At 37.7% G+C, this 25,662-nt stretch overlaps 1 protein-coding gene across 2 annotated transcripts; it reads left to right on the top strand.

Annotated features, from left to right (window-relative positions):
* Positions 1-97: 97 nt before the first annotated feature.
* Positions 98-25,139, top strand: DYTN (dystrotelin). 2 transcript variants are annotated; one of them, XM_039389612.1, is made up of 15 exons: positions 98-3,244; positions 5,234-5,280; positions 7,316-7,390; positions 8,950-9,151; positions 11,050-11,135; positions 11,835-11,923; positions 12,587-12,658; positions 13,004-13,167; positions 14,014-14,125; positions 16,729-16,874; positions 18,482-18,659; positions 20,326-20,396; positions 22,463-22,622; positions 23,250-23,730; positions 24,274-25,139. In XM_039389612.1, the coding sequence occupies exons 1-15, from the start codon at positions 3,231-3,233 to the stop codon at positions 24,375-24,377; spliced, it is 2,001 nt and encodes a 666-aa protein (XP_039245546.1). In that variant the 5' UTR covers positions 98-3,230; the 3' UTR covers positions 24,378-25,139. The 2 variants fall into 2 exon arrangements, with proteins under 2 accessions (XP_039245546.1, XP_039245545.1); XM_039389611.1 differs by having other exon boundaries at positions 98-5,653.
* Positions 25,140-25,662: the final 523 nt, after the last annotated feature.

The raw sequence follows: 25,662 nt of genomic DNA, 5'->3' as shown, positions 1-25,662 counted from the left end.
TACAGAGTTTAATTATTTGGCTAATCATGACCTTGTTTAACCCAGACAGGAGATTCTCAATTAGATAACAGTGTCCTTCCCTGTCTACTCCCTATGTATATGGCACTGCTCTTCTGTAGAGCTGCCCTATTCCTCTTGTGGCTGCGTTAAACACTAGGCAGAGGCCTTCCCACTGCTAGCAGCTATCTGCTTAGTTGTGGTCTTGTCTTGTGACATCAGTATCAGGTGTTCAAATGTTCCCAGAGTGCCCTGCTGATCTCTTTGAATGTGTAGGCATTTTAAAAGGCTGGCAAAATTATGTAGTGTTTTTGCCTTTTTTTTTTTACAGAAATGGAAACCTTGCCTACTGGGTCACTTTAGCCAGAGTTGTCTGGAGGAAAAATGCTGGAAATTCCCATACTAAAATAAGACTTTCATTGCTCCAGAGAGCAAACTACAAAAAACGTTTAAACATTGTCATAGCTTTTGCTGTATCTTCTTCATAAAAAAACAGGAAATCTCTAGGCAGAAAAATATTTCAAAATCAGAATGAATATAACATTCTTAATCTGGAGACCAAAATAAAATTCCAACTGATTCTAATGAGTCTAGGATTTCATTTGCATCCAACAGCTTATTTCTTCAGACCAATAAACTGTTGCAAAAACATAGTTTAGTGTTCCTATTATGAAAATATTGAGTAGGATTGTCACACCTAGAGTAGCAATTTTCTAACTCCAGATACTTATTTTGAATGTATTGAAACACAGGACTTGTGTAATAATATATCTTCTTAGGCAAAATTGATTTTTCACACAAAAATATAAGTCCATCTCCTTAGTGACAAGATAATTTTTTGTCCCCATGGGGTTTTTTTATTTATCTCATGAGTTTCAATGGAATACTCATATGTTTTAAGTCAAACATGCAATTAATTAAGTCCTTGTGTAAACAGAATTATTGAGGAACCACTCTCACTTGTATGTCTTTGGGGTCTTAAAAAATGGAAACTGTGTTAATGAAATGTTACTGTACTTGCTGATTTTATCAGTTATGTTTAAAGCAAAATAGAAAGCTTCCTGTTCTTTGAATCAGATACATATAGTTGGAATAAATTCATTATTTCTGTTCAAGTGGAGGTTCAAGTTCTGAACAGGGGTAGACTTCTTATATGAGGAAACCAAGAGGAGTATATGTTATATATAGGAGGAGTTCACATGGAAATTTGAGAGGCAGGTGTAGTAGAAAATCTTGAAGAAAGGGGTTAGGAATCAGTAATTTCATGAGGAAATGGTCTCCACAGAATTAGTTTCTAGTATATGCACAGAAAATTGGCTGAGTTTCTGGGGAGCATCTGGAGGTAGAAGTCTCAGGAGAGCATAGTGGGGTGCTACCAGTAGTCATTATAAACTACCTGGTTTGTTCCATAGCTCCTTCTCCAAGACAGGACAGGAAAAGTTATCTTCTCTAATGTATATTTACATTTGGGGTTTTTTCTATATGGAATATGATTTGCCTGGGGGGATAGCAGTTCAAACAAGCTGCAGTTCAAGCACCAACACTGCACAGCTGCTAATGAGAAACTATATAACTGTTTCTGCAATATATAAACAGGCTTATCAGACTTAGTCACTAGCTGACAAGCTTTTTTTCTCAGAGGCTGGGAGGTGAAAGAAAAAAAATGTTTGGGATGTCTCTTGTATCCTAAACTATTCTAAATGGATTTGCCTAGTGACCTGCAGGGAAATTCATGTCTTCCCTTGTGGAAGCATAATAGAATGGAAAAGTTTCTTTTCCTAGCTTTGCTTGGGAGAGAAAGACAAAAATTAAAATAGTAGGAAAGCTAAAATGTAGTAACGTATTCAAAGTTGGTTACAGTTGTAACACAGCAATTGACTCAGTCATCACTAAGTTTGGGGTTTCTATAAGTAATAAGCCAGTACACATCATCTCACAAATTACCAAGTAATGTTATATATGCAGGATATTCATAGCATTGATGACTCCTACTACCTGGATGTTAGAGTAGATGTTGAAAAATTTATGAAAAAGGGCTTTAAGCTAAATATATGGGTCTTACAAATGTTATATATATTCTTCATAAACCCTTACGCTTGGGTGTTGTGAAGAGTGTGTTAGCTTTCTGGTTGGTCTGAACAATCCTTATTCTAGGACATTACCACTAGGGTTTACTATTTTTCTTCTTCGTGTAGCTGCACCAACTCTTTGTTTCAACACACTGTGCTTTCTGCATTACTGTGCCAGCTTCCACCTTATTTTAAGTCTCTATAGCAACATGCTTCTCAGCAACTGGGAGATGCTTAGTAAAGGCCCCTCAATGTAGAAATATTGCACTCCAACCTTAGAAAAATGCTTTGAAACAAAGATCAAAGAAGTTTTATCTTGAATAATTCAGGATATTTATTACTATTTAATTAGTGTTCTCTGTTTTGACTGCTTAGACAATTACCTGATACTTTGATCTGGGCCTTTGCCAGGCATTTGTTGTGAGCAGCATTAATTTAAAAGCAAAACCTTTAGAACTACATCTTGAAATCAACTTTTAAGTGCTATAAAACTACCGGACTCCTCTGGCAGTGTCGTCTGACTTTTGGGCCTTTAGTAAGTAATAAGAGAAAGGTAAGAGCAGCTACTGTATTTAAGAGAAGACAATAATTTTGGCCTTTGAACAAAACATAGAATGTGTTCACCCTTCACAGGAAACAAAAGTAGCTGTAGGTTATTTTATGCATATTTAAAATGTTGATGATATGTTGCCTGATTTCAAAAGAAAAAAATTCTCTGTGATCAAGTCAGTTGATCTGTTGGGAGATTTCTGCCTTACTTCATGTGGCTTGTCTTTCTCTGTACTGTAACTTAATCATGTAGCATGTTTAAAAGTGCATTTTATTTGCTGAAGTACATATTCTAAGAACCTGTAAGGCAAGTAAAGTAGATATAAGTAATCAAACATTGCTTTTCTTTCACATTACAATAGGTTTCAAGAAAAGGGCTGCTCTTGTTCTGCACATAAGAGTATTCTTATTAATGGGACCAAGATTTATAATTGTAAAAATTTATTTCCTGCACATTTGTACATAATTTTAATTTTCTTGTTTGTTTGTTTTCTGTTTTTTTTATTGTTAAAGGGCACAAGTAGCTGAAATATAACACACTAACTGAAATGGTGTATGAATGAGCAAAGTTAGTTCAGATTTGGTGGCTGCAGATACTGCTTCTACTTTCATATTATGTTCGTTATAAGGTAGATGTGCTAATACTGAAGTAGATTCTGTTCATTTCACCCAGGCATTTCTAACTGCAGTCAAGATCTGGACTGTCCACAGAGTTTTGTATATAAAAATGTAGACTGTACATACATTAATAATGCCTTTTGTAAGGTTTTGGAGGGAGGATTCATAGGTATGATGTTGTATAATGGTGGGCAGTTTGGTAAAACACATAAACACGTGCTTAACCAAGACCATAAATACCCTAATAGAAGGGTATAGGGTCTTTCCATATGGGTCCTTTAAATGTTGGACTCTGCACTGTACTGAATAGAGATCTTGTCATTTTACAGTATCAGGTGCTCATAGATTATGCATGCTGCATAATTCAGTAAGGATCTGTTCTTATTTGAGTAAGCAAATTCTAATGAGTTCTGTATATTTTTACATTCGTTCCATCCTCTTTCTTTATTTTATGTACCCTTGGTGCAGAGAAAAACAGGAGGAAAACATGAGGCAAGCTGTGTGTTTGTAAGTTTACCTTCTAGGTTTCTTACAAAACATGTAGCTTTCAATAAACACTTATCTTTAATTCATTGTTTAGAATCTTCTGATTTCATTGATTTGCCTACATTGACTTTTCTGTCAGGCTATGCAGAGGCACCTACTACTGCATGTATTTTAGGAGTAATTGTATCATATTTGCATATATGTTGCGTATGTATTTGCATATCCATATGTATATGTACAAAGTTACATGCCTATGTAAATGTTGGGCAGAGCTGTAGTCTTGCAGAACCCAGTGTGGAGTCCGAGATCTAAATCTTAGTAAGGAAGAAAATAGAAGAACAGTGGAAAAGAAACATAGTGGTATTTCTTTCAAAGAAAGACTTAAGTAAAAACTGTGGTAGTGTAGTCTTTAATGAAAAGTTATGAAAGCAAATCTGTATCACATTATTTTAAGTATTTATAGATTACTTAGAGACTGAAACACAAAGTAGCAGCTTTCACCAACTAAAATGGTGAGAAGCATATTTATGGTAGACTGAACAATTACAGATCATTGAATATTTATGCTTCATAATTGGCCAGTATTCTGTCATGTTTATGTCAAATGATCAATGATTCTCACTGGAGAAATGTAGTAAGTGAACATTTGTTTAAGTTAGGGTTTAACACCAAAGGTATTATTTAAGTTTTAAATATTTTCCAAGTATTTAATTTTTATTTATTCTGGCAAAATTTCCCTTTTTTCTCCACAATAAGCCGTATATGTGGCCCTTGGAATCTTGTAAAACTTAGATCCATTATACCTAATGTTTTGCAACTGATATTAACTGATATTAACTAATATTAACTGATAGTTACTATAATTAATTCATATTTTTATGTTTGAAAATATAATGTAGTTTAGAGCATTAGTGAAATAAATCCTGAGGGGAGACATTCAGTTTCCATTATTATCAGGGACATAATTACTTTTGCTTTCAGAGTTGTTTAAAAAAGGAGGTTCATGGTTATCCTTCCTTTTTCCCTTCCAAGTCAGCTCAATAAGAAATAATGTCACCTCAGACAAAAACGTAAGTTCTGTTTGAAAATTTTAGGAAATACCTGTGAGCAATTGCAATCAATGAATCTTGGGAAGAGGCTGGTTTACAGTTATACCCTCTGTGACCTGAAATTGTACACTATGGACTGTGTGGTAATCCTGCATGTAAACACTGGACTCTTACAGTGAAAGGTCCCATTTCCTGTACTTGAAACTGTTTTGAGGATCAGTTTTGCCCTGCTAGAGTTTTGCAATTACTTGAGTTACTCCTACTTTATGCTGAGCACAGAGTGTGCAATTTCCTGGCGTTTCTCTGCACGTGGCACCAGAACTGCTACGGTGTCTTATGTATTCTGTTTAATTTAATTTCTGAAATGCAACCAGTAAATTGTTCAGATTAAAAGGTTTTATTTGAATGGTTCGATATGTCTCTGTCTGGAATATGTGCTTTTACACTTTTTTTGTTTTGTTATAGAATGCCTAATGCCATCTGTTCATTTCAAATGGATCCAGACTTGCAGGGTGAGGATTTTTCTTATTTTTTCCCAGCTTTTCTCAAGAGGCATTTCTGTGTCTTTTTGAACAGAAACTACTGAATTGTAATGAAGTCATGCCACTTTAAGAATTTCTGTCCTGTAGCACATGAATGACAAATTACACAGCTGTTAAGTCATACCTTTATTGTTGGATCTGCCTTGGCACCTTCCTTGCCATTATCACATTGGCTCATGGCACACTGGGATCATCTTCCCTAATTTATAATATATATGCTATGTTTTTTCCCATATTCTCAAACAGGCATGAAGGATGGCCATACATGCCCTCTCTGAGTGCAAAATCTCATCAAATGCTTCATCTGCTACAGAACAAGTAGCACAAAATGCAGAACTAGCAGGTAACCAGCTGAAGATGTCAGGGAACAACACACTCTTTGATATGTGCAGGAGCTCCTTTCTCAGCTTCTCAACTAAGGGCATTTATGCTTCTTGAGGTGAAATTTGACCCGCTGCAGAATGATTACATGCTGATTTTCTGTCCAAAGGGGAAACCCCGTTCCTATGAGATATTAAAGAGTTTAATGCCCCTAAATAGCCTCTCATAAAGAATAATCCTAAAATGCTTTATATTTTACTTGAGCTTTTTTTCTTTGCTATTTTACTTGTGTGCTCTCGCAAGTTAATTCTGGAACTGTGTTTGACAGGCACAGAATGCCTGACTTTGAGGCCACATTTTGTCTGTAAGGATGGACTTGAATTTAGTAGCAGATGGCTACTAAAACAGATTCCCTTCACTTAGAAAGTCATCTTGCACATGGAAGGTGTTTGAATTGGATGATGTGTATGTTTCTAGCATTTGTATTTGAAAATAAGCATTTGGAATTTAATCCACAGCCTAGTGAAAACTGTGGGAGCCTTTCTGATACTTTCAAAAGGGCTTTGGATCAGTTTACTGGAGAAAGGGAACTGATGATGCGTGGAAGTCAAAACTCATTTTTCACATTGTGTGACATGCTACACTACATCTCCAAATAATATCACAAAACATAGTATGACAAGAGCAGGACTAAACAGATGGTATAGCAGTTATTGGCTTCTTTCTATAGCTTAGGCAGCATCTGGGAACCACCAGAGCCCATAATTTGCTGACTATTAATATTTATCTGGTGTATTTGTGGGAAAGCGGAGCACACAGATTGGCTTGTTTCCAAACAGAACAGGTAAAGTGTTTTGTGAGTTATTTCTACTCAGTTACGCATATTTGTTGCTTATCTTTAACCTTAATCAACTGTGTATAACTCTTTCTCTCTGAAGTACAGGAAAAAAGAGTCTCTGATGACAGGAGGATAACTGATAAACCCCATTCTAGTTTCTAAAGTTTAGTGAACAAGCCTTTTTTTTTTTGGTCTTGAAATTCTAGGTATGTATGTAAAGTATCAGGTATAGGTCATGTTCAGCAGACCTTACTTTCCACTCAGGAAAACATCTTATAGTGATATGAAAGAAATGAGCTGAAATCATGTAGGGGTATGGGATTTAGTCAAGCAGCTTGAGTGGAATTGCTAAGCAGAAATGTCAAAAGCCAGTTGCTCTGATAAATTGCTTATCTTCTTCTGCAAGAGTCACAGATACTTGACAGAAGATTTGTTTAATGCTTGAAACAGTATACATCCAAAACAATAACCCTGCTGTGCAAACTGACAAACTGTTCCTTGTCGAAGAGCATCCCTGATCAAGAAACCTGTTTGATTGAAGAAATATTATTTCATTATGATCTTGGCTAAAAGTATGGGCAGTTCATAACCCTTTTCCTGATCCATGAATAAACTCAATGCCCAAAGATGCAGGTGTGCTCTCTATGGTAAATTCTATTTTTACAGCCGTGTCACTGGTTACGAGATCATTTTTCCCACCGTTATTTGAAAAAAAAAAAGAATTTTTTTTTCAAAATTTTCCTTCAGAGTTTTGACCAACTCCAAACTCCAAATTTTGTTGTTTTGATTTTTAGTTAGTTTTAAATGAACTGCTCTATTGTAATGTGTGTTTGTTTTCTTTCACAGAGGCTTTCAATGATGTTCAGAGCTCCGTCTACAGAACAGCCTTAAAACTACGCTCAGTACAAAGTCTGTGCCAGTGTTAGTAGCCAAAGAGAATCCTCTGCTTTTACAGGGAGAAGAATCTCTAAAAAATTTGCATTGCTGTCACCATGAGTTATTATGCTACTTTGCTCTCTCATTTTCCACATGGGAATCTCAGAATGCATTATGAACACTTAAGATCTAGATAATGCTTCATACACAATTGATTTTTTTTTTCCTTTTGAATGTCAGTGGAAATACATTAGTAAAATTCTAAACTTATGGGAGAATCAAATTGTTATCACAGTCTGCAACACTGCTATGTAGACATCACTGGCAATTATTAATCTTTGTGCATTATTATGCTTGTGAAAAATCAAATTCTCATTTTTCTTAGTAGCTGATTTGTTGGAAATAATCATGGATCATTGAAAATGCATTGACTGGCATCATTATTGATACTATAAGTATTAATGAGAGCAAAATAAAGTACAATAGACCAGAAAAACCCTGGCTAGAATTCATTCTCCCTGTCTTTGAAGTGAGAGAGAATTCTATGCAAGCAACGAATTGTGGAACAAAGTCCTGCTCACCTAGATCACTTTGAAATTACTGGATGTAAATGCCATATTGAGCTAAATTTTATGGAAATCCTTGAATTTTCCATCTGAAACAAACTGTTCCTGAAAAGGCACAATGTTGCAAGTGAGGTCTTGAGGGTAACACAGAACAGATGACTAGTTTGTTGGCCTTGGCCATAGTTTTTTTTCATTTGGGCACAACCACAGGTACTGGTTTTCATTACCTCTGTTGCCTAGTCCTTCATGTCTCCTCTAGGCAGTCAGTTGCTCTACTCCTCCTTGAACCCTGGTGACCAGAAGTGCACATGGGTTTCCAGATTGAGTTTCACTCACACTGCAATTTTCCCATCTGTGCTGGAAAGACCACTGGTGACATATTCTAGATTCTCTGCTGCTTCAGCAATCCACAGACTTTCAGTCTACTACAATTTTTCACTTCTGAAGTTAATGCCAATTGATCATGCCTCTGTGGTACTGAATGTGGCCTATAAGAAGCCATAGCTTTCTTCCTACGGGATGTTAGTTATTCCATAGGACATTTATAATACAGCCTTCTTACCCCTTTTTTGGCCATAGCACCCCTCTTCTCTTTGTATTTGTGCATGAGAAGAAAGCTTACATCAAAGCATGAATTGTTTTCACAGGTGAGCTTTTTCCTGCAATACTGAGTGGTGTGTCGTTTTATACTATCTATATATAGAAAAAAACTTGCATCTGTAATTTGGATGGAGTTGAGCATACTATTTTCCTCTATAATTTGGATGCAATTAATCATGCTGTTTTCTCCCCTTCCTATCTATCCCAAAATCCCATTCAGGGAATTTTAGTTGAGCTGTTCTTTCTTTGTAGCCTCACAAGTTTTGCTAGATCCATAAACCCAGCAAGACCTTTCTCAGATTACTTCTATGTTGCATACTGTTTTAGACTTCATTTTACAAACTTGTCCTAGCTAGGCTTTTCTAATACAAAATTGTCGCTCTTCCATTCATGAAAAGGCAGGGATTCTCATTCATTTCTTCCTTAATTTTCCCACAGTGGATTTGATTGACGTTTCTCTGATTCAGCACATCCTATCAAGTGAACGGAGCCAGAGAGGAGAGCAGATTTCTCTGAATATGCAGCAAATCTCTAGAATGTTGACAGAACTGTTCCGAAGGGCAAGATTAGAAAAACCAGGCCAGGTAGATCTGAGAGCCGCTGAATTCACGTTGAGTCTGCTCGTTGCCATGTATGACAGGTGAGAAGAAGAATAAATGTAAATCCATCGTGAAGTATCATAGAATCATAGAATGTTTTTTTGGAAGAGACCTTAAAGACCATGTAGTTCCCACCCCAAGTATTGTTTCTTCCACTCTTGCACCGTTTCTGTATAAAACTCTCACTTTTGATTTTTTTTCTTGGTATACAAACTAGGAGTAGTTCAGCTGTCAGAATATGAGGCAAAAGCTGTATCAGAGAAACGGTGGTCAAATGTTTCCAAAACTATCTGGAAGTCCAGTCTTCTGCCAGTCCCTGCCTGCTTTTTCTCTGAACAGCTTTACAGAGTAGCTCTTCTTCTGACTGCCAAGATATTTTGATACACTTCTGCAAAGGAATCCCTATTTGCCTCTGAGGGGCAGCACCCATGCAGAGGTCAAGAATTTTCCAGTCACTTTTCTTCATTCATTTTTCTCCAGCTTAAAAACTTCATCAAATAATTATGAAAAAAAATTGATGTCTCATAACTAAGCTGATCAGCTCCTGCGAAGAGCAGTTTCTGGAGGTAATAAGGAGGCAGTTCACAGAGTGTATTTTTCTCATGTATTGTTTGTGAATAATGAATTAATTAACTAAAGGCAGGATTGGTTTGTGATTGTATCAGATTTAAAAGGCTAAATTCATTGTACAATTTATTTACCATGAGTGAAATTTATTCCCTTATATATTGGAGCAAAGTTTTTTACTCAAATTGAGTGAGATGTAAGTGGTCTCAGGACTTTTTCTTGAGTCAGTGTTCATTAATAATATGATCACTACTCCTTAAGGTCCCATATTGTTAATGTTTATTTACTTAGAAAAATCAATGAAGGCTAAGAATAAACTGGTGTATTAAGAAAAAAAGCTAGAAATATCAAGAGTATTTTGTAATTTGTGTGCACTGTAGGGAAATAATTTAGAAGAATCTCCTTAACAGGACTATCTTGGTCTTTTATTCTGTTTTTTTAAAACTGTGTAATTTTCTTTTTGCTGCTTTTTTTTAAATTTTCACAAATTTCTTTACATGTATATAGGATAGAAAAAGCTTCTTATAATTTTCTTCTAATCAAGTTTTCTCTGAGTGCTATTCTCCGTAGTAACACTGGAAAGTATTTCATAGGAGGAGCACATACTTTGAAGAGTATGTTGCAGCTTTATGCACTGTGGATTTATCTAAAGACTCTTGGAAAAAATGTTATGTAATGATATTCTGAAGTGCAATACAGCTTTACAAAAGTGGTATCTTAAATATAGAATTCCAGGATTTCCTGATTTGCGCTTTCCAATTCATGTCTGCTTAGTCTTCACAAAAAAATAATTGTTTTGTTCATTAGATGCCTATGTCAAAAACTTGGGTTCTAAATTAATATAGGCTATTTGTTATCTAACGGTCAAAACTGAAGTCCTGGTCCTGCCTATATCCTTTTGTTTAATTTGAGTTGCAGTGAAATTAAATGGAATCAGCCCAAGAAAAGCTCAGTGCAGATTTGGGGCCATAGTGAAGCTACCTGATGTTATAATGCGAAAACCAGGTTGTATCCTGTATTCTCTTCCATATTTGGGAAGGCTTTCCACAAATAAAGAGCAGATTTTTTTTTTTTTAGGACATGTATTGTAAAAGTAAAGTTATATTTTACTTGGAACGTGAGGTCTTTGAAGGAGATGTTGTGGTTTTGTTTATGATTGCGTGGCATCTTGGAACAGTTAACTCTGATGTTATGTTCAGTGGCAAAGGGTTCTAGACATAAATTATCACTGAAATGTTACATCAGTTATATTTATACATATAAAAGGGTATGAGTTTTGAAGTTGTCTCCTAACATAGCAATATTTCATTCTTTAGAAGTTTCGGTTTTTACATTCTTGGTGAATGTATTGTGACTTATTTTATTTTCTTAGATCTGGAACAGGGTATGTCAAAATTAGATCTGCTGCAGCTGCCCTAATTGCCCTTTCAGGAGACACTCTACTGGCTAAATACAGAGGTGGGAAATATATGATTTTTATACACTGCCTGAAATACTGAACATCAAGAAAAATCTCCATTGTAACTTTTTACTTTAGAAGAGAATACAGTTCTGCCATGCAAAAAGTAAATTATGTTGACTGCTTAGTTATAGAGAAAGACTGATGCAGAATAATACTTTTCAATTAATGTCTGTAGCCATCTTTGCATAGTCTCAGAACAGATCATAGTAAAGTTTAAAATAAGTAGAGCTTAAAAATGAAGGCCACATTCTATTTGCCTCGCAGAAAAGAACAGAAAACTAGTTTTAAATTTCATTGGATTAGAAGGCCATTTTTTATATTTGATCCAGCAAGCTTTTAGACATTAGACAAAAATGCTTAAAGAACTAAGTATAACAGATAAAGGTGGCCCAGTGTAATGTGCAGCACAAAGATTTCTGCCTGAATTAAATGGCTAAAATGGAGAACAAATGGAGCACCAGTGAAATATTCATCTCATACTCTCCCACTGCCTACTGCGTATTTCTGTCCAGATTACAATTTGCAATTAACAATTCACAATTTAAATAGGGCACTTCCTGTATAAACATATTTAAATATTTTTCTTAATGTCACAAGAATGAGCTCATTGCTTCCTTCCTCCTTACCTGTCTTAAATGCCAGCAATAAGGAATTGCCGTAAATTCCCTACTTGCTTTCTTTCCCCTTGTTTTCAGCTTTCTTCCAGTTTTACGCTGTCCCTGATGGGAAGGTGGCCTTGATTACCCGTAGTGCCCTGAGAAGCCTACTAACAGACTTAAATCAGGTAATGCCACTGCAATGCTGCTACACAACGGATTTTGTAAGAGAAAAAAAATACCTGATTGATACATTTTGTGTTTGATTACCTTATGAGACTGAAGTCAATAGGATACTCTGTGGTCATAGGGAACTACCATGCAAAATAGGTAATAGAATCAAATTCTGTCCCTTTTCTCCGTCAGAGTCACTGCTTGGATCGGTGAATGCCTCTGCAGTCATGTTGCCTGAGCTTACACATCCTGGGAACAGCTGCATGCAACTGTTTCTAAGGCAACTCCAAACTTCAGATGTCTGTACTCACTAGAATAGTTTGCAGTTGCAGGAAGATACCTTAGCATACAGGTATTTACAGCTGAACTGGTGCTGAAAACGGGATCTGAAAATGACTCCTGAGGTTCAAACCCAGTGTCCTTCGGTATTATAGTGTGGCAACATAGTATGTTGATCCATATCAGTAAGTGAGTTGGAAGCAAATCATTCTGAGGCATGTTGAGCTATGAAACTGCATACTGATGCTATGGATATGAACAGGCTTTCTTCAGATCAGTATGTAAAATGGCATTTCTATAGATTCTTCACCATCTGTGTGCTATCACCATCGCAGCAGAGCATGATGGGAACATCTGTTTTTTATTGAGGTATTTCTGAGCCTTTCTTCTTAATGCAGATCCCAGCCATTGTGGGAGAAAGCTGCACTCTGTCTTGTGTGGAAATTGCGACTCATGACTGTTTCCATGGGGTGAGTGAAATTCTGATGTCCTGGGAAATTATTTTGAATGTTGCTGATTGATTAAAACTACAAGTGTGTCACCACATAACATCCCCAAGTACCTGCTGTTAAGGGGCAGGGCTGACCAACAGTCTCACAGTAAAGGAGGATTTGCATCTATAGAAAAGATGTTCAGTAAGATACTGCTGAAGACTCTTACATTTATTCCCAGACCTTTAGAACCCAGTAACATTTCATATGAATGGAAAATCTGTGCTAGCAAGGTCCAATGTCAAAGATTTTATTAGGAATTGTAGATGAAACACCCGTTCTTTTCAAATGAATGTATGAACTTGAGACATGTCTTTTTTCTAGGTTCTGAATTCAGCTATTGTTGAAGAAAAATTCCTGTCTTGGCTGAGATCGGAGCCTGCTGTTCTCCTGTGGCTCCCTACATGTTACAGATTATCAGCCACGGAAATGGTTTTTCACCAAGCTAGATGTAGAGTCTGCAAAGTTTTCCCCATTACTGGCCTCAGGTGCATCAGTTCTTACTATTGTTTGCATACCTTACAGGCTATAACTGATGTATTAAGCAACAAACTTTGGATGTAATCTAATGTAGTCAGTAAAAGAGGGAGAGAACCATCGCAGGCTAGTGCTCAAGCCTGCATCCTGCTTCTCTTTAGCTCACTAGCACAGACATGATTATGAAGACTTGCTGAAGGTAAACTGGCAATTCAGAAGTAAAGCCAATTAAACCTGAGTTTCTAATTTCTTAGTTCTTTGTCCCATAGCCAGTTGTATTAACTGGCTAGTTAGGTTATCCATCTTAACATCTTGTTCATCTAAGTAATGGTATAAAATGGCATAGTGGTATGAAAAGAACGCTATCCATTACCTCTGACCAGAATGCTCAGAAAATCAATTTACTGTTACTCTTTTCTCACTAGTAGTAAGCTTGCAAGTTTAGTTTCTTGCATTTTTAGTTTTTTGCTTGCAAATCCTACATCAATCATGTATTATGTGTCACTCAAAATTACAGTTCCATGAGAGCAGCAAATAGATGTAAGCTGGTGCATAAGAAGCATATGAAGTTGAAACTGCATTCTCAAAAATGATGCTAAACAGCTGTTTCTTTCATGAACTGCATTTCAATGCAGTGAGTAAATAATACTAAAATCACTAGTGGGTTTGGAGAATAGTCCATTATCATTTGGACAAAATAACTTACATTCAGAGAATGTTGAGGAAAGTCATAATTCTAACAAAGCTGTTTCTCTGCATTTCAGAGCCCAGGGATCTGTATTTTCAGTAGTTAAGCTCACTTACACCAAGTCCTTACTTGTGGAGAAGTTATTGAATCCCTTTGTTTTCCCTCGCAGGTATCGCTGTTTGAAGTGCCTCAATTTTGACCTTTGCCAAGCGTGTTTTTTCACTGGCCGTCTCTGCAAACCACATAAGAGGTCACATCCTGTTGTGGAACACTGTGTGCAGGTAGAGTCCCATTGTACTGATTAATTTCCCTGTTCAGGTTCTTCCTGTAGGCAAGTAGGCAGTAGATTCTTGAACTACATTCATTATAAAATTATATGTGGATTAGCCATAATGGCCATGACATATTAGCATTATTAATCTGGGCACAGTGTTACAGGAAAAGGAAAAAAGGTGGCTTCTAACTTTGGAATGAGTGTTTTGTTCTGAAATAACTGAATAAAGCGATGAAATATCCTAGTGCAAGTCCTCTTTTCAAGGACTTTAATGGCAAGTTTGCTGTTTACAGATAATCCTTAAACCTGTGTAAAGTCCCGTCAGTGTATCCCAGTGCTCCTTCATCCCAATCCCAATGCAGACTCATGCAAAAATTAATTCATCCTAAAGTTGTACAAACTCCTGCATGAAATGTTTTTTCTCCCAGAGTTTTCCCACTTTATTGTAAACCCTTCTGATTCATTTGTCTCTGTCAGTTAGGGATGTGGCACAAAGAGGCAGCGTGTGCCCAACCAAGCTCACCTACTTGGACTCCATTACAGGGGCAACTTGTGCTTTCATCACACTAGTGGTGAAGTACAGCACTGGGAATTTGTGTTTGGAAGACCAGTTTCTCCTTTGAGCAGGAGATTCCAGATCGTGCACACAGCAGCAGACAGGTGTTTGTTTTGTGGGGGTTTTTTTGTGGATTTATATAACAGTATCCTTCTGTTCCAGTAAATGAACTGAAAAGCACTTAAGAAAGTTTCCCTAGAAAGCTTAACTTCATGGTTAACTTCCCAACGCCCTGCAGTTAAAGTGAAAGATACCTGAGTAACCAGTGTCTGCACTAAAACTAAAGAATGTTAGAGTGCTCTTGTAGTCACCCTTTGTCCGGGGAAATGTTACACTGTTGAACACTAACACTAACACAGTGCTAACACTGTGAGAAACTGTATCTGGATGCTCAATATCTGCATTAAAAAAGTTCATTCTTCCAAATATTCTTCCTTATTCTCCATCTGTGATAAAGTAGGAGAACCAAATGGCTACTGATCTCCTCATGTGGAGAGTTCTAGTAGAGACATTAAAATTGGTGTGAATGGGAGTGTGGATGTCAAAGCACCAGAAGGAAGGGCAAGAGGAATATAACAAGGCAGGAGGTGATGCAGCCTAGATAAGCTGGTAACCAAGATCACAGAACTTCCACACACAGCTTCTCAGGACAATCAAATCAGGAAAACATAAGGTAGCCTGAAACAAAAGACAAAGTGCCATCTGAAGATGTCATCACAAGAGATGACGATGTAAAGTTAAAGAACAAGACCTCTAAGACACCCAAATAAGGAGGCAAAAGATCACAATTACTGCCAGCTCCTAAAGGAGCTAAAGGTGCATCCAAAAAACAGCCCATGATCACACTAAGACCATGGAGGCTTAAGGAGAACTAGTATCTCTTGTCCTCCCTGTTACTGCAAGTCATTATGGTCATATCATGTGTATACATACACCTTGGTGTGTGAATGCTGGAAAGACTACTTGGACACATGTATTTAGTGCTTGTGAGTGAATATGAGTGAGTGAAATCAGTTTTGTTGTACAATGAAGTCCCTTTCCTCACCTATACTGTCTGACAATGAGCTTTCCAACATTGTTTCTGCAGTATTGCAACTAGATCACTGAACTTGGGTTTACTTTATGAAGCCCTAATCCTACATTAACCCTGTCAATATTACTTTATAGGCCAAATATTACAATACAGGCCAAAGTCTATACCAAAATTAAAAGATAAGCTACTCACTATGATAGGTACCACTTTTATATACTTTGTGTGGGACATAAAAGAATCAGTAGTAAGCTGCTGTCCCCATCCCTTCCACTTTTAGCAGATGCTGGCCTTGTCTGGGTAAGTTTTCACTTTGTCTTTATCAGGGAGTGAACTGCTGCGTGGGCATTTGAAATGACGGCAGTTTTTCCTTTCTGTGCTGACACCTTGTGGTGATGTTACTACAACGTTGAGAAACACTGGAAGGCATGTGGTGTGTTTTCTTTGTGTTTTCCTTCAGTCTGTCAGGGTTCACCCCATGTTTTGCAGCAGTCACTTCCTGGGGCAGAATTGGTTTGTGTCCTCCTAAAATACAGCTGTTGTACCTGACTGAGCCAGACACTGTTGTGACAAATGGATGTGTATTTTACTATATGCTACGAGAGGAGGACATGAGTTGTGGAAGACTACATCTGTGAATGCTTCATACAAATATAAAAGTACTTCTTCCCATTGATCAAGAGAGAACTTAGATACTAGTTGGGCAGAATTATTGTTGTGTCTGTGAGCTTAGTCATTGTAACTGCCAAAATCCTGTATTAGGGATTTCCAGGCTGCCTCAATTTGGCCCAGGCAAAGTGATTTGTTTACTTAAAGAATTGGAACTGCTCTTGCCTGTGGTCCTGCATCATCATCCAGCTCAGCTCCCCTTCTAGGACTCAGATAGCAGCCACAAACTTCTTCAATTGTTGAGCAGGTTGACCTTTGTTGTCTTATGTCTTGCCTTTGCCTTGGGCTGTGTCTACTTCTGTGCAACACCTGCTTGAAAATTCACTCCCTTCTTTGTTATTGCTCGTTCCGATAGATGTCAGCAAAGGCCAGTGCAAAGCACTTTCTCCGCACCATCAGGAACAACCTGTTTCAAGAGCGCTGCAGAAGAAAGGAGGCTCAGAGAAGAAGGACTCTGGAGACAGTGGAGGAGAGGCACTTCCCTACTCACAAAAAGACTTTGTGAGTTTCATTTTCAGATGAGTTTAGAATCTCTGAATGTCAGAATGTGGAATATTGCTTGATTATGCCCTTTGAATAAATGATTTTGTTATGACAGATACCATGTCATAATTTTTCTATTAAAAAGGGAAAAAATAACTGGGAAGTTGCTGCACATTGTTCTATAGCTTAACCATAATTACCATGCTGATGACCTAATGACCAGTTGTCTTATAAAATATAACATGCTCGTGTCCTCCTTCCCTCCTTCCTTATGTTGTCTCTCTTGCTCTGTGCCATGTCTTACGCTCAGTCTAGGGTCAAGCATTGCAAATATTTAGCACCTGTCACAACTGCATGGGTTTTTAAGCAACTCCTCTGTGAAAAATTCATTGGAAATTAACTGTAATACTTTCCACGTGTGACCCACAGTGCATTCAGTGACAGTCATTCTACTCAAGTCCCACTGAATTGCAGGCCTGTGGGATTACTCACAGTAGTGAGCTGATCTCACCATTCCAGTTCTTTCAGACCAGTTGTTTGGTGTGCTTTGGTTAATATTTAAATTCATTACTGTATTTCCACTGATCACAGTGGTTAATAATGAGCATTGGAGGTTGTGTTGTAGTTTTTCCCAATAGTTTCTCCTTCCTTGCTATGAGATTTTTGTTGATATTTAGGTGTAGAAACTGAAGGGAATGATTAAAAGAGATAAGCATATAAAGTACAACCGTGCAAAGGGTGAGATTCCTTTCTAGTTGTATAAAGGCCTAGCAACTCTCTTGCATCTCACATATGTTCTCCAAATGAGGCTTCAGTGAGACTGAAATAGGGAAAAAATGGTCAGTCCTCTCTAAAAGAATTAATTTCCTCCTTGTGCAAAGGAGGACAAAAATCTGTTTATAAAACTGGATTTTGCTACTCTGGTAGGTTTGCAATTAGAAAACAATTTTTTATATGCTATAAGAGCAATGGATGATAGTTACAGTAATTCTCATAGAGAATATTATTTCAGTGTTTGTTTTTTAGAATGTGGTGAAATACAAAACATTTTTCGTTGCTAATATTTCCTCTCTTGTATTTAGCAACAAAACAATATGTCATCATTTTGAATGTCATTTAATTTTTCTGTGAGCAGACAAGATTTATCTATAATTCTGTGGGGTTTTGCTCTACCTACTGCTTGGGTAGCAATGGGACAAAGAATAATTTAGGGCTGCTGTTACAGGTGTCGCTATGGGACTGATAAATATCTGGCCTTTTCCAGACATAGAATGGACGGAGCAGCAGGATACTTTGCTATATTTTTGTAGTTGAATTTCCCAATATATTTAGCTCTTGGTGAAAGGAAGCATAGAAGAGAAGCAGCAAATTGCACTGAAACTAAATGAGTGGAAAGAAGAACCTGTTGTTGAGATTCTGTTGGGAGAGTGGAATTCGTTTTTAGGAATTTCCTTCTTTCAGCCAAAATGTGCCAGCAGGCATGGCTAAACCATACTTCTTGCTTAGTCAATAGCATAACTGTCTGTCTACTCACAGTGCATTAGTTTTATTTTGTTCTTTCTCGATACCAAAACCATGTGAGTCTTGATCCTTTACCTACTCATTATTTCTCTCTTGGCACACAGTCCTCCTGCAGAACTCAGTGCTTCACCACTCCCTGGCCCTGAAAACCTGTCTTTCCCAGGGGACAGTTGTGTCCCAGAGTCACCCGAGTTCATAGCTGAAAACAGGACTGTAATGCAGAAGAGTGAGAATAACAGAAAGACCAGAAAGACACTAGAGCAAGGCGAGACAATAGCTCAGGTGAGCAAAACATGAAGCAGTAATAGTGCTACAGCTGTGAAGAAGACCTACCAAGTTAACTATCTAATTACTAATGAAAATGTATTGCACATCTTCAGCTTTCTGTTAATTCCTCACTTATGGAAAAAAAATGTGGAATATGAAAACTCAGTGAAGCTTGAATTTGATGTCTTCCCAAGATTAGTGACTAGTCTCCTTGACTTCCATAACCTTCAGAAGCACCTGTAAGAATATTTGCTTTGGGTTTTGCTGAGTTGTCTTAGAGTAGCACGCTAAAGACTAGCTAAGACTGGAGTCTTCTCTCTATTTTAACAGGTAAAAAATGCCATCATATCCTCCTACTGCTGCCTTAATTCTTTTTAGGTTCAGGCCATTTTTGTTACCATGGCAATAGCAAGAGGACAGAATGATCCCCTCTTAAGGATAAACCCAGAGTGGTGTCCACTCCAACTAAAATAGCTAATGTACAAAAGGTCTCCACTAATCTATTTCCAGCTTCCCTGCATAGAAACAATACTAGAGGAGTGGATAGGATAGTGTAGCTAAAAATAAGTATATAGCAGTTTTTTGTTTCTATATTTATTTGAAAGATTGGCAGCTCTGCATATACTCAGAATATAGGGAACACTGAGTTGTGTTCAAACCAGTTTGTGTCATCCGCTCATCTTGTTCTTCCCAGGAGCCAAGGGGTGCAGTAACTGAAAACTAGCCTCTTTGTGTCAGGTCACTCCTTTGGCTGCTACTCCTGTGCTGCCCTTTGAAAGAGATGTCATTTAGGACTCTGCTGCCCCACTCAAGGTATAGTGCCAGCCAGCATATATCTGCAGGAGAAGTTGTGGGCAGACTTAAAGTGCTTGAACATATAATTTTGACGGCTGGCATTTGTCATTTTAGGAGACAGCAAGATAGGACTTGCATCCTTGTACTGGGATTCTGTCATGCATTGCTCATTTGTTCATTTTGAATCTGGGCTGAGAATTCTTTTTGAGCAGTTTTATACTGATTTCCAAGATCTTATAGTGCTTATTTCCACTTTGCTTCAGAAGATGTGGACAGTAGGTCCAATGATCGCTTTTAACAGAATTGACGAGTATGGAGGTCCTGGGGACCCAGCTCTTAGTCTCATAATTTCCTGGCAGCCCTGATTCCAGCCCAACTTATATCATGCCCCAAAAGCAGATGGAAAGCATTTGTGTCCTTGACTTCTGGGTTACTGTTCCCTGCATGGCCCAGAGACTGCTACTTCCATGCAAAGACCAGGAGTTTTTCTTCTCTCTTCTACATCCAGTCTCTCTCTTCGTCTCCTTGTCCCAAAGCAGTTGTGGGACTTGGGAGAGACTGTTCCCAAATCAGAATATTCCATTTTGCAGAAATTCTAGGGAATATGTGTTTTGTTCTAATTTAAAACAAATTCTCATACACTTAGAATTTGTCATAGAACAAAGAACTTGCTCTATAGAATGAATTTTCCAGTCTCCTCTAATAGCCATTAGAAATACTTTAATGCATCAGTTGATTGTAATAAGTTAGATTTAAAAAGCTAACTAGTAAATCTATAAAACAGACCAAATCCAAAATTTGTCATGCCCTCTTATAGTAAAATTTGCATATAAAAAGGAGTGTTATTGCTGATAAGGTTATGACCAGATACTTCTTTGTGTTCTAGGCAATAGCCTCTTTTGAAGCAGATGTGTTAAAAATGCACAAATCTATCACAAGCGTTCACAGTGACAGCAGGTATGTAAATGCAGTGGTACACTGACAGAAGACTGGTGGGCAGGGCTCAGTGAAGGGCTAGAAGACAGGTTATTTTTCTATACCTTGGAGATTTTGAGATTAAATAAAGATCCTATTAAATGAGGATGAATGATAAAAACTCAGCAACAAAAATTGTAAATGGGGATCACTGGAAAAACAATGTCTGGAAAAGCAAAACATTTTTGTTTGCTTTCATCAGCATTTCTGCAATTGCTAGTTTATATTTCTAAAGGTAATTTTTAAGGGAAAAGATGTTCATTCACATAAAAATACCAGAATACCATACTTTTTCAAGTTTTTCTCTGAATAAGGCTTAATCAAAACAAATTTCATGATTTGCATGAAGTTTTTAAATCAAAGTACATTGTCTTTCTAAAAAATGTGCTGTACATCAAATAGAGATTAATAGGCTTAATACAATAACTATTGGTATAAAATCCATGACATATTATCAGAGAAGTTCCTTCTGATATTCAAACCTTTGACAGGAAAAAATATTAATTCCTAAACTACAGATTTCCTGAGAGGTTTATTTGTTTGCATGGCAGGAGGGGAAGTTGCTGTATGGGCAATAATGCTAACCTTTTTCTTGCATTTTTGCCTTCCCCTCCTTAATTTTTGTAGTTATATATGAATGTGCTCTAGATAAAACCATGGCTGTGACCCCCCAATGGAATTACAGTGAAGTGTAGTATTTTATCCTGAATCTACTCTTTATTTCCTTCAGTATGTTCAGTTCTCTCTGTTCCTGTTCTGTTTCATTCTAAGTACAATTGCTGCTCCAAATTCACACAAGGCCACTTCAAGATCAGAGCTAAACAATTGCAGTTCCATTGTAAGCCTGTGTCCTTACCTCACTCTCTGTTCTCACCTGGGCAAATAAAGAGATATGGCAAAGATCTTCAGCTTTTGTTAAGATTAGCAGTAGTTGAGAGGATATCTGGGAAGCCTGCTCCTGAAATGCTGCATCACTCTCTGACCAAGAGCTTATCATATAATGGGGTGAATGAATCACATTACTCATGGGAAGCTCTTTATTCTTATTTGTGGACCAACTTCCAGCATTCATGTGCCTGTTCACAGAATTGGCTCTGAGTTAGTTGAAGGGAGTCAGCATTTTACGGTAAAGACCCCTTAAACGCTGTTATAAGGGACCACTGTAATATTAATCTTAATTTTAAATTATATTACTTGTCCTATTCAGACAAATCTTGCATAATTCTAGAGAAATCTGGTGGGACTCTTGTCTCTAAGCCAAAGTATAACCAAAAGAAAGTGAATCAGATGAACTTCTGGATGTAACTAAGCAGGACAGATAACTATTTCAGCTCTGTGATATGAAGCAGTTGGTTTATTACAGTAGTGTTAACAAACTTTACTGTCTCCACCTCAGCCATGAGGAAGGCAAAACTATTTCTACCCTGACTTCTTAGAGAAGTCCCAACTAGAACAGAATTATGGTATTTTTGTCATACTGTGCTCTGAGTAGGTAATTTCTAAATCTCTGGTATGTGTGGGAGGGTGGCACTTCTTATTGCAAAAATCACAATGTCTTTTCAAGGACAAGTGGCCTGTGCAGGAACTATTCATATAATCAAAGAAACTGCATAGAATACCATGAGCAAGAAGAAAACTCTATCAAAGGGGTAGAGGCTGCTTTTACTTTGTTGTTGCCTGTGGCATGTAGTGGGAACTTTTGCAGTTCAGGGAGTTGCCATAAATAGTTTGCTTCTAGGCAGAGGGACTGCTGTAATGTCTCCCCTGTTGAAGCCACCTTTGTGGGAAAGGTAAAATGCAAGGTTCAATCCTGAATGGAGCTACAGCCAGCACACATCTTTCCTCATCTAGAACACTCCTGTTCTTGCTAATTCCGTGGATACAGCCCAGCTCCTGAAACATTGGTCTCTAATCCCAAAGCTGACAAAAATTTTCTAAACTGATAAAGGGGATAAAGTTTGTGCTAAAGTGTTAGCTCTTTTCCATGACTGCATGTATTTGTGTATGTGTGATCTAGCAAAAATCCCACCCTCCTGTGTCTCTGGCAGGTACATGAAGAAGCAGTTCAACAAATGGAAGGACAAAATACAATTTCTTCACAACTGCCAGGAAGAAAAAAGCTGCAAAATAGAGGCGAAACTCCAAAGACTGAGAGTAAGCCATAAAAACCTACAAATGACACTGCAGCAAATGGAGCAAGAAGTAAAGGTATAGTGACAAATATACCAAGAGTCAGAGCTATGGGCAATTACTGAACACTAACTACTGCTTCCTGCAGACCAGCACTCTTGGTACTATTTCATGCACCTTCCACTAGTATTTTCAGTTATCTTAGATTCTTGTCTTCAGAGAAAGTAGATAGAAGGCAGCAGGGATTTTCTTGTCATTCTGTGTATATTTAGCATCTAGCACAGATACCCATACTGGATGTTTAGATACTACTGCAATGAAAATAATGAATATTCCAATAAGAGTGAGAAAATGGTTTCCAACAGAAGTGTTAAATACTCCACTGCAGTCTTTTCTTCAGAGAAGAGTCCTGTGTTGGCATTGAATAAATAAAATACTCTTTTGTCATTCCTAATTACCGTCTTTTACTGGAAAGTAATACAGACAGTATTACAGAAAATATTTTATTTCTTTTCAATTGTATTGATTCTTGGTCATTAAAATTATTTGTGAGATTCTAAAAAGGCCCTTATTTCACAGAGAATGTATACATATTTGCCACCTACAGCATTTTGTAGCATTTTCTGCAATGCTGCTTTAGTACTACTGGCAAGCCAAAATATCAGTTATTTTCACGATGTATTTTCTGTGTTTTTTCTATTGTAGACAATGTTACAGTCATCAGAACGTCCTTTTGCACAGTATCAGAATACAATGCCAAGAAATCCCCCTGTTCTGCTGGAAAGGAAAATGCAGGGTGGATTAAATCCTGCCCAAATAAAGCCTACTTCCAGAACATGTGCAGACTGGAAATCTTTGAGTCCCCCCAACCCTGCAAATAGAATGCAGCTTTTACAGACACCTGAGGTTCCCACTGCAGTGGACTTTATGTTTTCAGATGACCCACTGGAGTCAGTGTCCCTGCAGAGTAACAGACCTTTTATGGGACAGTATAAAAAAGCAAATGAGAATCAAACATATCTGCCTAAATGGACAGAAAACTCTCTCAGTGGCGTCATGAGGAATACAGTTCTTACTCCCCCTGCAGTGCAACTACCACCTGATGAGAAGGAAGTCAGAGAGGAAATGGAGCTGCAGCAGCTAGTGATGAAACTGAAGGATGGATTGTCTCTCCAAACCCAACCAGGTATAAGCTCTCCCAGTAATCTCGACACTGTCTTCTCACCTTCATCCAGTTTACTCTATAATATTGTTCATAATCATTTAACTCTTCAAGGAAATTCAGAATCTTGCCTTAGCCATTGTAGGAGTATTCAAGCTCTGTATTGTAAGGTAGAGCATATTCCAAATATAACCCTTAATGTTTGACTGATTTGAAACTGGATGAGTTAGAGCTCATAAGAGAAAATCAGTCTCAGCAGTTAACTAAGGAGCAAAGTTAAACTGGTGAGGGCACTGGAGGTCTTTGCTATTACCACTTCTGTGACACTGTAACTATGACTCCAGTCACAGGCAGACTTCCAGCAGTACAAAATTCCTATGTAATCAATGATCTTACACAGCAGGGCTTTGTTCAACACTTTTGATAATGAGGATGTAATCAGGAATATGACATAAAAGGCTGCCATTTCTACAGAGTTATCTTAACTTAAAGATTTATAGACAGTTTTCCAGGGCTCTGGCAGCATTCAAAAGCTTAGAAAGACTTAAAATCTGTTCTACTTTTCAGCCCAACAGACTACTTTGCAGCAGGAGTTGTTCTCTACAGCTGAGCATGTTTGCAGGTCCTTTTCTGACCTCATCAACCAAGTAATTTCACCAGCTTGTGAATGATGGAAACCACCATTCACCTTTACAGCTTCACTGAACTACTTAAGGTAATTGATGCCATGTCAAACTCTTTAAAGAGTCTCAGGTGTTGCATTGTAATAACACAGCATAACAGATTTCTGCATTTAATGACTTCACCAGGAACATATTGGAGAACAATATTCCTTTTTTGTGGTTTCCAGCTCCTGTGCAGTGGATTCCTCAGCAGTACAAATGATTGCCCATTTCTCTCTCTTTAGCTGATATCCCATAGTCAAGTTACTTCTTTGTAAGTCACTCAAGTATTTCTTGTTGGTGCCAGCAACAAGGAAAACTTTTTTTTTTTTGTAGTGCACAGAAGTATTTTAAAGATCTGAGAAATGAAAATTATGCAGTACCACTTCAGAGAGAAAAAATATAGACTTAGTTACTTATTATCACAGTTCTGCAGGAGGTGCATAAAAAATAGTGAATGAGTACGTTCATGTGTGTTCAAAACCAGTTATGGTTCAAGAAAATGTGCATAATGTTAAGGATTTTAAGGATGTCACTGAAAGTATACCAGCTTTTCAAGAGAGAAATTCTCCTAATTATTACAGAATTTTTTCTGTGATTACTGAGAAAATAAATTTGGCTTGGGTAAAAGCAAAATATTTTTGAAAGCTTTGGGAGAAAAGTGAGATAAATTATATATTCTGAAGCTTTGCTTCATGTATAATCAAACAGAGTTTAGGCTGATGTGAATGAAAAGACTAATGAAAAATGTAGTGCCTAAAAAAAGCTGCTCAGCAGAACTCTTAATTTTCCACATAGATTTTCCTTGTCTTGTGTTTTTCAGAATTAATTGTAATCATCAAGATAAATCAAAAAATCACAGAATATTCTGTGTTGAAGGGACCCAAAAGGATAATAGAGTCCAACCCCTAGCCCTGCAAAGGACCATCCACAAGAGTCACACATGTGCCTGACAGTATCATCCAAACGCTTCTGGAACTCTGTCAGGTTTGGTGCTGTGACCACTCCCTGGGGAGCCTGTTCCAGTGTCCAGCTACCCTCTGGGGGAAGAACCTTGTTCTAATATCCAACTTAAACCTCCCCTGACACAACTTCAGGCCATTCCCTTGGGTTCTGTCACTGGTCACCCCAGAGAAGAGATCAGTGCCCGCCCCTCCTCTTCCCCTCACGAGGAAGTTGTAGCTGCAATGAGGTCTTCCCTCGGTCTCCTCTGCTCCAGGCTTAACAGATCAAGTGACCTCAGCCTCTTCTCACTGGCTTCCCCTCAAGGCCCTTCCCCATCTTCATTGCCCTC

This window comes from Pipra filicauda, unplaced genomic scaffold (genome assembly GCF_003945595.2).
Source record: "Pipra filicauda isolate LSUMZ 115617 unplaced genomic scaffold, ASM394559v2 scaffold74_size2892960_pilon, whole genome shotgun sequence".
NCBI lineage: Eukaryota > Metazoa > Chordata > Aves > Passeriformes > Pipridae > Pipra > Pipra filicauda.
Note: the sequence above shows the minus strand (reverse complement) of the source record. Positions and strands in the feature narration are given on the sequence as shown.

Bases quoted from the DNA above. Each gene is read 5' to 3' on its own strand.
- DYTN (XM_039389611.1), top strand. From the start codon at position 5,566: ATGGCCATACATGCCCTCTCTGAGTGCAAAATCTCATCAAATGCTTCA. The intron at 5,654-7,315 runs GTAACCAGCTGA...TTTCTTTCACAG, and splicing joins ACAAAATGCAGAACTAGCAG to AGGCTTTCAATGATGTTCAG. The intron at 12,659-13,003 runs GTGAGTGAAATT...TCTTTTTTCTAG, and splicing joins CTCATGACTGTTTCCATGGG to GTTCTGAATTCAGCTATTGT.